Genomic DNA, 16166 nt, shown 5'->3' on the forward strand with positions numbered 1-16166 from the left:
TACCATTTTGAAACCCCCTTTATACAGAGCTCTTTCTATCTATCCGTAAGACAGATTGTGCCATATTTCCCTAATACATACCAGCTGGGGCAGTTTATAAATGCCTACACCTCTATTATTTATTAAGTTTATGTTCTTGGCTGTAGATATAGTCAGGGATTGTCTTTCAGAGCAGTTAGAGACAATTTGTGTCTACAGGATGTTTGCATACTTTACTGCCGCTTACAGACGTGAAGTACTCAGGATATTGATTCGTTTTTGAACAGGCTACTAATAACTATATGTAGAGGAAAATTAGTGTCCCATAGCGAGGGCTTCAATAGTTTGAAGTGAAAACTTTTGTTGGATAATGTTGATTTATGAAGCTATTTTCCGACATACTTTCAGTTTAGTAAAGTCAACAACAAAACTAACAGATGAGGTGTCCCTCCTCCTTATTATGGCTCCGACTGACAGTACTGAATGAAATGCACAAAGGTATGTGGATGGCACCAGATGGTGTGATATGTAGGGGTGGGCGTAACTGGTGTAATTCTCTCTAGCATAGTTACTCGTAATTATCCCTAATTAGTACTATTTGGGAGGTGGAGCATATTCAGTGCAGTCCTCGAGTTCTCTTTTAGAGGTAGCATTGAGTGTCCAGACCCTTCCATAATAATAGGGGCCAGTTGCACATTTCTCTCCCTGTGTGAGAGTACCTGGTCTCCTTCCAAATGGAGAATGGGTTGCACACCTGCAGAGCCTGTCAAGGTAGCAGGGGATATCTTGTCAGTATACACTCTGCATAGCCTTACCCGATCATGAAGTTACCTTTAGACCAAATCTGGGACAAATTGACGGCAAATCTGAGACAGCAACTACCTTCTTGATTGTTTTCGCTGCCCTCCAAAAAGGTATTGGATGCCACCTCCAGCCAGTCACATAGCAACAGTCTGATATCTTTGTAAAAACAATAAATTAATTACCCCTGTTACTCAAAGAATACACACAATATATAAAGTATGCACTTTTTGCAAGGCACCCCATTTTGCTAAAGATTTTCACAATTATTGCAAAGATAAATACTGTTATGCAATGGCCACCATAACGTCCATAATGCATGTAATTTGCCATGGTTTCCCGCAAAATTCAATGACTACCATTATGCTACATATGGACATCATTATTAACCAAGGATGACCAGTATTCTGCTTGTGATGGGCATCATCATGTCTGGATAGATCCATAATTCCAAGCATGCACACAACATGTCAAAAAAGGCCACCATATTTCAGAGATTTTCACAATATTCCTGACCCACTATTATGTCATTTGTGGCCAGCATTATGCCATAATATGCCACAAATAGCAAGCTTGTGTCTAGGATGGCCACCATTATGCAACCAATATGGCAGGGATAACCAACACTGTGCCTGAGATAGCCATCATTGTGCCATTAATGGTAACCACTATGCCCAGAGTTCCCATAGCATTCCAGGACCACATTTTTCCTAGGGGGCACCAGAATTCCAAAGTCAGCATAATATGTTAAGGGTGCTGTCAATACTGCAGGTCTATGGATATGTCAAGAAAGAACATGTTGGAACAGAAAAGTCCCTTGCATGGCAAGGGATATGTACCCATGCCCTGAATGCTGTATGTGTGCCAATAACACCTGCCCCTCGGGGATGGAGTGCCTGTGCCTACCTGCTTGCCAAAACTAGATTGCCCAGTGAGGAAGAGGAGAGCGCATGAAAGGAGTGTGGCCCAGGGTAATCCTGGAGAGTGGTTCGCTGTAGCGAGGTATGAGGAGTCAGCTGCTGCACTGATTGGATCGTCACCTGTGTGCTGGTTTGAGTCGGTCAACCGGTATGCCAGAGGGGGCACTGTGATGTTAGCTGTAGGTGCACCGATTGGGCCTTACCCCATGTACAAAGTGGAGTTGGCATCCCCGTATGCCAGAGAAGACCATTGTTAAGATTACTGGCATGCTGATTGGGCCATAGCCCGTGTGTAGATCGAAGGTGCAGACACTGTATGCTGGGGGCGGGCACTGTCACGATTACTGTCATGCTGTTCGGGCCAGGGAGGCCACTGTGAAGGACCAGGGTGGAACCAGGGTGTTACATTGCCTAGTTCCAAAATCATTGAGAGGACGCAGTGGTGATCTGTGCATGCCTGTGTCATGACTGAGGATCGGAACCTGAGTAATCACCCCCCACCTGTGGAAAGGACCAGAGGAACTTACTGTTTCACCGGAGAAAGGGCAGTGGACGTCCAGCCGCTGCCTCTGCAGAGCTGCTAGTGCTACACACCATCAGCAGCCACTGAAGCCATCCGTGACATTCAAGAGTGAAATGCTACCAGGGCCTAAGGTAGCACAACCCCTACAGGACTCGGAAGACTGAGCACAGGGCTGAAAGGCACTGGGTGAACTTGTTCTGCTTCATAGCGCTGCGGCATCTGGAGTCTCAGACTGCTAGTGAGGCTTAACCTGAATCTTGCCCTTAGTGAATGGGCAATAACCACTACCATGAGTAGTAAGGGGTAAGTGGAATTCAGGCCTTACCTTTCAAACACTAGAGCCCACACCTTAGGAGATTATGTGTATTGTCTGTGTTTGCCATATTTAACTTTGTGTTCGTATATAAATACTCCTTTAAAAAAAAAAAAAAAAAGCAAGTATTTGACTGAACAATCATTTATTGCTGCTACTCCATGTATTTTGAGATGTGAAATTGTGTTCATCCCCCTATATCTACTCTCCCCTCCTCGAGAAGCCGTAGACTGTGAGACCCACACTATTACTGAGAGTCCAGTGCTAAACCAGTACTTGGCCCAGTTGCTCAGGACACATAGTAAGTCGAGTTCCGGGTCTACAGGAGTTATAAGACTCAACCTCCTTGTTGGCCCAATAGACAATATCATTATGCCTGCCTTGACAAAAAACGTTTTTACAATTTGTATGCCTTTACCAAGGATACCTTTATAACGAATTTCGTTGTAAAAGCATGAAGTAAGGTAAGATAAGTATTAAATGTAAGGATTCATTGTTTTATATATGGGCCCCCTCCTAGGGCTTATAAAAGACCCATGGTCCACCACCTCCCCACCTCCCCTAGGCACTTTCAAATATGTATGTGGGTCAGCCCGCTGGACCCGCCCTTGCCCCGGGCCCCGGGGACCGCCATCTCCGAGAGGCAAACCAAGTTAAATTTAATGCAGAGGGCCCGATCAGCCCCCCACAGCAACGGGGACCGCCACATCCCAGGGAAATTAATTGAATTTAAGGTGGGTCCATGCAGCTACATCGCTGCCGCTGGGAAGAGCTACCTCCCCAGGACTTAAATGAATGTAGGAGGTCTTTTGCGGACCCCTGTCTCCCGGGTCCCTCTCTTTCCCGAGGCAAACTTTTATGATGGAGGCTGTCAGCCTCACCCGTGTAGCCATTTATGGCCCTGGGCACCGCCACACCCCAGGGCCTGTTCCTACTACCACCCGAGGTGCACACCCTCGGGAGGTAGCAGTTTGCTTTTGCTTGGTGGGAGCTAGAAGTCAAAACAAACAGGTCCTGCTTGCAGAAAGCAGAGTTTTCATCTGTTCCCTGCATGCAAATATGGGTGCAAAGAAACAGATGAACACAGTGCTCCCTGCTTGCGGGAGCAATGCTGGCTCGCGCAGGGGTCAGGAGGCGACTGGGACTTTCAGGGCCTTGAGGCTCCCCTGTGGCCCCACAGCACACTGGGTGGCCTGTGGGCATTCAGGAGACATGACCAGGCCCTAGGGGATGAGGTCCCTTGGGAAAGGGGGCCATGCAGCCCCCTCCCCATTTGTTTATTTCCAGGCCCCGGGGATGGGGTCACTAGGGCCCAAATTGAACTAGGGAGGGGGGCCACACGCCTCCCCTCCGCATTGAGTTATGGCCAGTCCTGGGGATGGGGCTGTATGGCCACCTTCACAATTTTTTTAAATAAAAGCCTTGGGGAGGTGGTGGTCCCCGGGGACCAGGGGGTGTGCACATGGCCCCTCGCATGCATAAAAACAAATTCCCAGGGGAGGTGGTGGTCCTTGGCTCATAGAAATACCCATGGAGGGGGGCCCGGTGCTCACGACTGGTTGGGGGATGAAGTCCCCTTGGCTGCTGATGGTTATTTCTGGTCAAGAACACTTATTGTTGCCACAAGTAAGTCCCCCACAGCAGGACTGCTGAGACATCATAGGAGGCTTCACTCCCTTTCTCAACCACTCTGCAAATGGGCCTCCTGGTGCACTACAGGTTAGGGAATTAAGCCCCCTTGGCTGATGAGTGTCATTGGGGGCCAAGAAGCCCTATTTTTGCCACAAGTAAGTCTCCCACAGTGGGACGTCCTCGTAGGCCAAGCCACCTTTCTCAACCAGTTTGTAAAGGGGCCTCCTGGCATACTACAGGATGGAGTTGCTCGCACTTGATTGTGCTCACCTATGGAATAAAAACATTCTGCTCCATTGCGGAGTGCAGAATTTATCGGTAATTACGCATTCTTTGCTGAATGTGGATTTGCCAAACTCCTCAAACTCCACTAGCGTAGTGGAATTGTACACCCAGGGCTATTAAAAAAAACAATGGTTACAGGGACGTTATAGTTAGAAAACAGAATTTTAAAAAGCCTAGAAATTCACTAAAAATAACCAAAGGTTACAGGGATGGTATGGTTGGGAAATAGAATTTTAAAAAAACTTGGAAATTCACTGACAAACACAAGGTTACTGGGATGTTATAGTTAGGCTCGGATTTCTCTCATACAAAACCATAGAAATTCAGCAGTTTCAGTTACCTGAGCTAACTATAATGTACGCCCCACAATGCACTGCTTATGACCTCACTTATTACATCACTCATGACATGGTCAGTGACAACACTGATGGCATCACTGTTGACATCATCCAGAGAACTACTCACTCACCCACTCAAACCCCCATACATCCTCTCATACACCCACGCCCATACCCACACAACCACTCACATGCCTATTTACAGACCTATACTAGTATTTCCACTCCCACTCACTCTTCTAAAGAGCCATTCACTCACACACCCATTCACTCACTTGTACAGCCACTCATACAACCAGTCACTCAACTGTCGAACAAGTCACATAGTCACACACTCACCCATTTAGCTACTCACACACCCACGTATTTACCTACACAGTCACTCACATGCACCACTCACTCACCCATACAGTCTCTCAACACAGCTACTCACTCGCCCATACAAGCACTCACACACCCAACCACTTATATACTCATTCACAGATCCATACAAGAACTAACACATTTGCTTCCTCACCCATACATCCATTCACAGACAATTACTCTCCAATACAGCCACTCACATGCCAACTCACTTAACCAAACACTCACTGAAACAGCCACTCACTCACCCATACAACAAATTACACACCCATTCACTCACTCATACAGCCATTCAGACACCCACTTACTCATAGTCACTACACACTCACATACACATACCCACCCATAGAGTCACTCCCACTCCCTCACTTATACAGCCATTATCTCACCAATACAGCCATTCACACAGCATCTCACTCACCCACACACTTATACACCCCCTCCCAAGAAGCTTTAACATAACATAACATGTGTATTTGTAAAGCGCACGTTCACCCAGAAGGTTATCTTGGTGTGAATAACAGATGTTTATGGTTACCAAACTCGAAATGTACTCATTTTATTGACCTCAGAAGTATGAAAGGCTAAGTGAACCCACCGGGATTAGAACCTGTGACCATGAGGTTGAACACAGGCCCCTACAGTGGATGCATTAGTCTACTAAGCTATCTTACCACCAGTAATTCTGACACATTGGCATTCCTGAGAGCTTCTTAGTGGCCCCACACCCAGTGATGTCATCAGTGATATCACTTAGCATGTCATTAGTGATATAATATGTGAAGTCATAAGCAGTGCATTGCGGGGGCATAAGTTGCAGTTAGCTCAGCTAACAATAACTTCTGAATTTCACTGGTTTTGTATGAGTGAAATCAGAACCTAACTTTAAAGTACCAGTAACCCTTGTTTTTTTAAGTGAATTTCTATGGTATTTTAATGCTATTTCCTAACAATAACATCTGTACCTTTGGTTTTTTTCTGTGAATTTATATGGTTTTTTAAATATTATTTCCTAACTCTAATGTCCCTGTAACCTTTAGTTTTTAAGTGACTTTTTAAGGTTTTTTAAATTGTATTTCCTAAATGTAACCACTAACCTTTGACAGTGAGTGTGTAAGTGCATGAGTGTCTCGGTAAGTCTGTGAGTGGGTATTAGAGTGTCTGAGTGGGTCTATCAGTGGGCGTGTCAATATCTGAGTCATCTGTGAGTGGGTGCCTGAGTGTCTAAGTGGGCTGTCAGTGGGTATGTGAGTGGGTCTGTGAGTGAGTGCATGAGTCTCCCAGTGGGTCTGTGAGTGAGTGCATGAGTCTCTCAGTGGGTCTGCGACTGGATGCTTGAGTGTCTGAGTCTGTCTGTGAGTGGGTGCATGAATATCTGAGTTGATCTGTGAGTTGGTGTGTGAGTATAACTGGGTCTGTGAGTGAGTGCATGAGTGTCTTTGAAGGAATGTGAGCAGATGGATGAGTCTCTGAGTAGGTGAGTGAGTGGGTGTATGAGTGTCTGAGTGGGTCTATGATTAGTTGTGTGAGTCTCTGAGTGGGTTTGTGAGTGGGTAAGTGAGTGTCTGAGTAGATCTGTGAGTCGCTGTGTGAGGCACTGACTGGGTCTGTGATGAGTGCATGATTGTCTTTCAAGGTCTGTGACTGGATGGATGAGTCTCTGAGTGGGTGAGTAAATGGATGCATCAGTGTCTCAGTGGGTCTGTGAGTAAGCATGAGTCTCTGAGTGGGTCTGTGAGTGGATGCATGTGTGTGTGAGTCTCTGAGTGGGTATGTGAGTGTATGAGTCCCTCAGTGGGTGAATGAGCACTTGAGCGGATCTGTGAATGGGTGCATGAATGTCTGAGTGTGTCTGTCAGGGGGTGCAGGAGTCTCCAAGTTGGTATAAGAGTGGTGTATGAGTGTTTGAGTTAGTCTGTGAGTGGGTACGTGAATGCATGAGTAGATCTATCAGTGTGTGCAAGGTAAAAAAAGTAGGGGGTACACAAGGGCCAGTAGTACGCTACTCCAGGACCCAAGATTAGAGGTTAATAGTAGACTAGTTAATTCTTTTTTCTTGTGCATTAGTTGTGTTAGGTTTGTGCTCTTGATTTCTTGTGTTTTTAGTAGAGTTTACAGTAGGGATAGAATGATGGGAATGGATTTGAAAGGGGAAGTGGTGAGTTTTATTTTAAGGAGTGGTTGTGAGTGCCTGTTTTTAGGGTGACATGGCTAAAAAGGAGGAGGTTTAGGGGTTCATTGTGGTCAGAGCGGTTTTGGGTGAGTCAGAGAGAGGAGGGATGGTACAAAGGCAGAAAGGAGGATTTTATTTTATATAAAAAACTGAAATTAACTTATACATACACATATGCACATGACAGTTGGCATGGTTGTATTAGCTGGAGAAATTCTCTCTATATAAATGCCCAAATGTGCCGAGAAGCAGTAATATTCACATGGTCTGATGTGCACATTTATCTTGTGGTGAAGTATGTACATGTTTCGTGACATTTTTTAAAGTTATAGTTTCAGGAATAAACTCTTCTATATATGCACCTATATGTACATAGAAGAAGCAATTATGATATTGTCTGCTATACACAAGTATATCGCTGTCTGATATATATTTTCTTCTTATATGCATGTATATGCTTATAAAAGGAAGCATAGTTCAATGTACAATGGCAGGTATAGATTTTTTTGGGGGGTGGGCTATAGAGTGGGTGAATGAACACACCAAGCAGGGGGTAACTTTTTTGTAGGGAGGTATTATTATTATTATTATTATTGAATTTTGTACCGCGCACGGTTACCGTGAGGCATCCCAGCGCTTATAGAAACCCAGAGCAGGCTACTAATAGAAAACAGAGAAGCTACAGTTATTCTGGGAACAGATACGTTTTCAGATGTTTCCGGAATCTGAGAAGGTTTGGTTCGGACCGCAGCGAGAATGGGAGGGAGTTCCAGGCGAGCGCTGTATGGATAGAAAAACTCCTGCCCCCTGAGCGGGCTCTCCTGATTCTCTTAGTCTGAAGGAAATGTTTATTGTCAGAGCGTAAGGCTCTGGTAGACTTATAAGGGCGGATCATGTCCTTCAGAATAGCTGGTCCTTTCCCCTGTATGCTTTTATGAGCAATACACAGGGCCTTGAAGGTAACTCTCTCTTTAACAGGGAGCCAATGGAGTGCTTTTAAAGCAGGCCTGGCTGACTGCCTGGCCGGAACATTCCACAGCAGTCTTGCTGCTGCGTTCTGCACTTGTTGCAGGATCTTAAACGTTGACTCTGGTGCTCCAAGAAAGAGCGCGTTACTGTAGTCCAGGCGTGAGATGATTAATCCTTGGACTAACAGTTTCCGGGAGAGTTCTGGTAACAGCGGGAGAACCTTACGGGCCGACCGGAGCATTCCATAACAAACGCCCGCGATCTTCTTGGCGTGTGTCCTAAAGGACAAGTCCGGCTCCAGCCAGACCCCCAGGCTCTTGATCTCTTTTTTTGGGTCAGGCGGGGTGCCCATGCAGTTGGGCCAGCTGCTTGGCGAGAGGGCAAAACTTGAGTGACCCAAGATCATCAGCTCAGTTTTTGAGCCATTCAGTTTGAGCGATGACCTGGACATCCAATCAAACACATCTCTCAAGCAGGCATGGAGTGTCTCAGGCTGTTTCTCCAGCTGTGTAAGACTCACCACTAGCTGGGTGTCATCCGCATAGCTAATGGTCTTAAAGCCAAACGGAGACACCACACCCTCCAGGGGTGCCATATACACGTTAAATAACGTGGGGCTAAGGGATGAGCCCTGTGGCACCCCGCAGTGGAGTGGGAGGGGAGGGGATTTTGCATTTCCTTCCCAAACCTCGAAGGTACGCCCTTCCAGAAAGGAGGCCAACCATTCCAGGGCCACTCCTGTGACACCCGACTCAGCTAGACGTTGTATCAACACCCCATGGTTAACGGTATCGAAGGCCGCACTGAGGTCCAGGAGGATCACTGCCACTGATCCCCCTGCATCCAAAGTGTTTCTGGCCTCCTCTACCACTGCTAGCAGCGCCGTGTCCGTACCATGGCCTGGTCGAAATCCCGTCTGGGAGTCCCTCAACCGGCCATTCTCCTCAAGAAAGTTTGATAACCGAAGGTTAGCCAGCCTCTCGGCAATCTTACTCACTCCTGGAAGTAGGGAGATGGGCCTGAAATTGGCCAAGTTCTGCGGGTCCAAGCCCGGCTTCTTCAGAAGCGCTTTGACAACCGCACTTTTCCAGTCAGGCGGCACTGTCCCCTGAATGAACGAGAGATTAATCAGATTAGTCAGGGGCTCTCCTATCGTCAGGGCGGCCTGCTTAAGGTACCGCATCGGGACAGGGTCCCGAGGTGAGCCACTTTTCATGCTCCCGAGGACCTTCAGTACTTCACCTGTAGATACAGGGCCGAATGACGTCAGTCGATTTTCCGGCATGCTGAAGTCCTCAGAGGGGGGCGATGTTCCCAAGACCGAGGGGAGAGAACTAATAATAATGTCAATTTTATTTTTGAAGTAGGTGGCTAATTCCAGACATTTTTCCTGTGGTCTAACATAGACAGGAGTAGGCTCAGGTGGTTTAAGAAGCTCCTTCATCACTAAGAAAGCTTCCCTGGATGAGGACGCAGCATGGTTTACTCTCTCCCCATAGAAGGAGGCCTTAGCAGTACGTATGGCACGTTTGTATATTCTAAGTTCGATGCGATATTTTTCCCTGCTATCTATCTCCGGGCACCTTCTCCATAATCTCTCCGCACGTTTGCAGTTCTGTCTCAGGGTTCTGAGCTCTGGGGTATACCAAGGGGCAGACCTCATTCTCTTATCCCTAATGAGCATCTTCTTGAGGGGAAGGACGTGGTCCAGTGCATTGGTCAACCAGTTCCTCACTATAACATCTGCAGTCACCGGGTCACAGCCCTTCTCAGGCTGAGTGTCCTCCAGACGGGCATTCCAAGTGTCTACCGGGAGCCTTGACCATGCCCTATCTATTCTAAATTCCCTGAGTGGGAGCGTATCCTCACACTTAATCTCCCAATTAGCCATGATCAGTAAGTGGTCAGACCAAGGAAGAGCGAGGGGAGGCATGACGGATATACCCGCCATGTTCGAAAAGATGGGGTCAAGAAGATGACCTTTGACATGGGTGGCCCCAGTATTTATTAGTTTCATCTGCAGGGCGCTCAGCTCGCTCGACAGATTGGTAGCCCTAGGGTCAATATCTTCATCGAAATGGCAATTGAGATCTCCTAACAAGATGAAGTTGGATGCGGCCGCAGCCAGCAGAGTAGTAGTTTCCATTAGTGACGATGTGAAATCACCCATGTTTCCAGGGGGCCGGTAGACTAGGAGTCCCGTCAACGTGTAGGTAGGGGAAAATTGAAGCGAGAATTGGCAGCTCTCACAATCCTTGACCCCTGCCTGACGTGCCTTGCAACTCAGTGACTCCCTGTATAAAATAGCCAGACCCCCCCCTCTCCCTGTGCCTCTGTCAAGATGGTAGATCAGATAACCCGGCGCCAACGCTATCACCGCATCCGGACCCGAGGTGTCAGATAGCCAAGTCTCAGTCAGAAACAAGGCATCAACCTTGTGGTCCAGTAGTAGGGAGTTAATCTCTGTAGCGTGGCAGGGGAGTGATCTGCAATTAAGCAGAGCAAGCCGACACAAGGTAGTGGGGATGGCATCTTCTACATCCAGATGGCAAACTCTACATCCCCTAAAGCGCTTTCCGTCTTTGGCAACATAGCAGCATTTATCATATTTCGGTGTTCGGTAGGATAGAAGCTCGTCCTTCGTATACCTGATCGTGATGGAGTGCTGGGGACTCACATCAGGCATGGCTACTGGCCCTGGACCCGGTTGGGCCCGGACGGGCACAGACGGGCTTAACTCTGGCGGAACTCCGGCGCAAGTCCGGCGCGTCCGCTGCTCGCGTCCGCTGCGCGGAGCCATAAGGGACTGTTTATATAGGGCGACTAGACCGCTCGGCGAATGTGCCCCCACCTAAGATGGCCGCCAAAACTGGATCGAGCCCGGGGCCGGTCTAAACCCAGCACCCAGCGATCAGGGACAGACGGAAATGATTTCTCTGCCTAACGAGGGTAGGAGCGAATCAGAAAAACAAATTTAAAAGCGATTTAAAAGTCCGTTTTTTTTTTCGTCCTAAAAAGTAGTTCTGAATGCAGGGGGGATCGGACACAAGGGATAAATCAAGTACAATTCTTTAAAAATAAAGCAGCAACTGAGCGCACGACTAGCAGCCTCTCAATAGTTCTAAATCCAGGGTAGGTGTTGTTAGCAGGACTCCCCAGTAACTCTTTTAGTTCTGTGATGCTCATCCTAGTATGAGTAGAGACGGTGTGGTGGACCATATCTGACATATAATTAAAGAAGGATAAAAGTGAATAGCAAGGATGTTTTTCACCACAGGGTTTTGAGTGACATCATAGACAATTCAGGATTAGCTTTTGTTACCTCTCTGATGTATGTCACTAATAACCCCTTTTGTGAAATACATCTCCATTATTTACTATTACCCATCTATGGGGCATATTCTCAAGAAACAGAGTTACAATTATCGCCGCTTTAGCGGCAGAAAACTGCCGCTAAAGTGGCGATAATGGGCTTGATAATATGCCCTTGAGAATTCCCATAGAAGCCCATGTTTTGGTGACAATTTGGGCTTCTATTGAAATCCTCAAGTGCATATTATCAAGCCCATTATCGCTGCTTTAGCAGCAGTTTTCTGCCGCTAAAGCGGCGATAATTTTAACTCCATGCTTGATAATATGCCCCCATAATTCTTTATTTTTGACAAAAGAGGAAATTCTATGACAACAGAGGGACATTTTTAAGAAAGACGGCTTTCTCTACATCTGAAATTATGTTTTTTTCTGTAATCAAGAGAACTCCTCATCAATAACCAATTTATTGAAAGTCAATATGACACTTCTCAAGAAACAGGAACTTCACTAAGGAAAACATCACCACCTTTTTGTTACAAAGAATACTTATCTCCTGGATGACTAGAGAGTGGAAACATAGCTTATAAGTGCAACAGTGACTATTGCTTAATTTCCATTCATTAATGTCACTTAGATGTCACAAAATGGAGCTGATGAAACTGTGGCCTGAAGCACGAGCAGTGAATAAAGAGTGTAAGACAGTGAGCATTAACTCACCCCACCGTCTCTGAATCTTGACAGCATTGTTCCCCAATACTTTACATGCTAAAGTAACCTCAGGATAACGTGTACTATACAAAACACCTGTACATAAAGTCAATTTTTAAGTTCTTAATATGATTTCAATATCTGAGTGCAAAATGAAAATCAGTGAAATAATCTTGTATGTCATTCACTTAATATTTAGCATGTATGCTGTGGCACACCAAAAAGTTTTACATGTGCACACTACAGGTTATTTTTAATTACATTAATTTACCCCATTCCTCATTACAGAAAGATCTGATTGTGCTCAATGACATCTACAGAGTCATGGGAGTTGATGCACTGGCTTCATCTCATCCATTATCGTCAAAGGAGGAAGAGATCAATACATCAGCTGAGATCAGTGAACTCTTTGATTTGATCTCATACAGTAAGGTAATATATTTCTCTCCTTCCAAAGTAACCCTCTCAGAAGGTCCAGTGACCTAATATTTTTTTCAGTTCATCAAAGAATTAGCTGCAGCATGTTATTATGATGTGATTCTAATATCTCTCTCTCTCTTTCACCATTGGTCCAAGTAGTGGTTTGTTTTGGAAGTAATATTCAACAGGTTGACCAAGGAATAAACAACTCAAAATGTTGAAACACACATTGTAAGCAGTAATTTACATATCTAGGCATCTGCATGTAGAAAAAAAAAATCAATTAATTCCAATGTAGAAGTCCCCTGTTGACTAAGATGAGCCGTATTTGTAAATTCACTGTATTCTGTTTAACCACACATACAGATCTAGAGCATGGGTACTCACAAACATTTTCCCATGGGCCACAAAGTTTATCTGTGATGTGTCCGAGGGCCGCATTGATGGCAACAGGGTGGCAATTGGGGTTTGGGGTTGGGGTTGGGGTGGGTCAGGAAAGTGGATATAGGGGAAGTGAAGCACATACATCTAGTGTCTGAATTGCACATCTTGGGAATAATCCCGGTTTCTTCAGTTAACCAAATTGTGTGATCCTAGTAAATTGTTCTATTTCACTTTTTTCATTATCACATAAGAGGACCTTGAAATACATGACTTGATGATGTGTGCAGTACAAAGCTATCTCCTGTATTTGATTCAATAAACAAATATTGCTGTTCAAGTATAATAGAAACCCATGCCACCCAAAAAGAGCACATAAAAACTGAGTTCACTCTGAGTTCACTATTGACATTGTTGTCGGGGTGAAGAATGAATGTTTCTAACTTCATGTTTGAAAACGATCACATAAAAAAAATACTTCTCAGTGCACTGGTATAACCATATGTACTCAGGTGAAACAGTTCTGCATGTGATGATTTATTCTTCTTGAATTTTTAACAGACTTGGTCATACTTTTACACTTTTGCTGCAAGAGGTATTTCTAAAGTTAAGTGGTGCAGGACACCCTACTTACTTCCTTTCTTTAACTTAAATTAACCTTTACATGAATACTTGCCTGCTTGTTTAACATCTTTTTAATGTTAGTGTAAAGTCGAGTAAACAGCGGCTCATTGCTGCTGTTGATGAGGGGGCAGCATGTACAGGTCATGGGGGCCACATGCAAAAGTAAAGAGGGCGTATGCAGCCCCAAGGGCATACGTTGAGTATCACTGATCTAGAGTAAGCCCAGGGAATCCTGAATTACAAATACCAGCTATAGAAAAGCAGAAGAGATTGCGATATGCTTTTTGAAATCCAATGTACTCTTTTAAATGACCTGCTCTCATTGGATTGATACCAGCTAGAGGTGCAACCAACCAGGATCCTTTCTTTGGAAGAATCTATTGAAGATTTGGCAGTCGCTTTTGGGGTAATAACTCAGTCATTATACAGCAAAAGTGGGAGAAATTACTGCTACATGCTGTAGAGCAATTGTATGAGGGCTATCTGCCAATGGAATCTTTGTGAAACTTTCAAAATCCCTTGTTCAGCATTGCTGACCTTTTTCAGATGAACATTTAAAGAAGTGTTCTACCCTCTTCCATGAACTTCTGTGCCACGAGGGCTTGGATCCAAAAACTGCTGCTGGCTCATGTGGAAATGTGAGTCTTCCTTTGCACTGAGGACAGACGCTGTTGCCTGGTGGTAAGCAAACCTATCTCCCAACAAGTCAAAGATGCTTAGGATCTAAAACTTCCAGGAACTGGGCTAGCCTGCTCACCAGTCCACAAAATCCCAGTAAAATGGCATGCTACTGAATGTGTGATGATACTGTGGCTTGCATCAGTGTGCAGAAGCTACCACAATTCCTTCCAAGCTCACTGAGTCCACTGGGATGAATACAAAATTAACCATCTTTGAATGCCAAAAGAATGTCCATTTTCAACTAAGTGCCTTATTTTACTTGACAGGTCTCATGTGCTGAGTAAGAGTTCCATATTTGCAGATGCCTGTAAAAAGGGAGGCAGAAGCTGTCATCTTCACAACCCTCTAAGCAGACATATTCTGTTTCAAACTCTTTCAGATTCCCAAAACCTATTCACTGCACCCCCCAAGAGGTTTTTTGACCTTCTGCAACCCTCATTTCATACAGCGTTTGACTTCTACACTCTAAGTCATCTCAAGTGCATAAACGTTTAAAGTCTCACAGTAAAGATTTTGACAGGGGCCAATTGCCTGATGTGTATGATAAGAAACTGAGTTATTGGTTGAGCGGGGTGAAACCCTACTCAAGCAGGAGCCACAATCCCTGTCAATGTGAAGTCACAAGAGAACACATTAACCCATGCTCAAACCACTGGTATTTTGGTGTAGAGCAGTCAAGCTCAACTTAGAGGCAATGTATAAAATATTTGTGCAACACTAGAAACAGTAACAGAGTGAAAAACATCACAAAAGGATCCCAGAAAAGATTTAGAACAATAAAGTAGATTTTGATAAATAAGACAAGACCAAAATGACAAACATTCAATCAGTAGAACCGGAGATATGCAAATTAAAAGTTTCAGTAAAAATAGTGCCAAATAGCACAAAACTCCAACTGTTGGTATCTGGTCGTTCACAATTTCAGGCCGGCTGTGATGCAGTATGAGCTGACTAAAGGATTCCACCTTAAGCCCAACGAACAAGAGTACATTAAATCCTGATTGCAGAGCGTTGCAAGGTCCAGCGTCAAGGATGTGTCACGCAGCTGAGTCAATGCATTGGTTGTGAGGAGCTAAGAAGCTGCAATGAGATGTCCTGTATTTGTTGTTAAGGCTCCCATCAACAAGGGCTTGTTATGCAAAGTCCGGTATCGAGGATGACCTTGCAGCCAAGACAATGGTTTGGTTACGAGGAGCTTCGAGGCTGCATGCGAGAACCTGCGTCGCCATCAAGGATGCCATTGACGAGAATTTTGTGATGAGAGGGCCTGTGTCGGGAATGTGTCATGCAAAGGTAGTTGTGATGCGGGCTGCATGGTCAAAGTCGAGTCCAAATACACAGGAACACCAGCCATTGATCGTGGTGCTCTTCATTAAATAATTCCTCATGCCAAAAATATACGTAAAACATATGTTTTTGAAACTTTGATGGTCGACTACGAAACCTTTTGATTCTTTCTAAGACCACAACATATGGACATATATTTTCTAAAATCACAACACATGGGCATAGTCTGTTACAATCTGAATGTTACATTTCATTGGTCATCACTTAGTCTACCACTGTTTTTGTACATATCACATTTGCAGACTTGGTTTGGGGTTTGTTATGCCTAGCAATGCTTGTTTAGGTGGGGTGAATGTTCTCTATTGTTGTCATGGTATTCTGATGTCAGGGGGTTCTACGAGAGGACAGTTGGGACCTCAAAGGCACTGGGTGTGAGGAGCGGTGGCTCGTTGAACCT

General features: G+C 45.1%; 1 protein-coding gene across 3 annotated transcripts in view; it reads left to right on the forward strand.

The window, feature by feature from the left end:
- The window catches only part of LOC146860504 (aminopeptidase Ey-like), a 724459-nt gene that overhangs the window by 396523 nt on the left and 311770 nt on the right, over positions 1-16166 (forward strand). For all 3 annotated transcript variants that reach the window (XM_085644417.1, XM_085644415.1, XM_085644416.1), the window contains exon 8: positions 12605-12748. In XM_085644417.1, the coding sequence (XP_085500543.1) occupies positions 12605-12748 (144 nt within the window). The remainder of the gene's footprint in view (positions 1-12604; positions 12749-16166) is intronic.

Source organism: Triturus cristatus, chromosome 3_1 (genome assembly GCF_964204655.1).
Source record: "Triturus cristatus chromosome 3_1, aTriCri1.1, whole genome shotgun sequence".
Classification (NCBI taxonomy): Eukaryota; Metazoa; Chordata; class Amphibia; order Caudata; family Salamandridae; genus Triturus; species Triturus cristatus.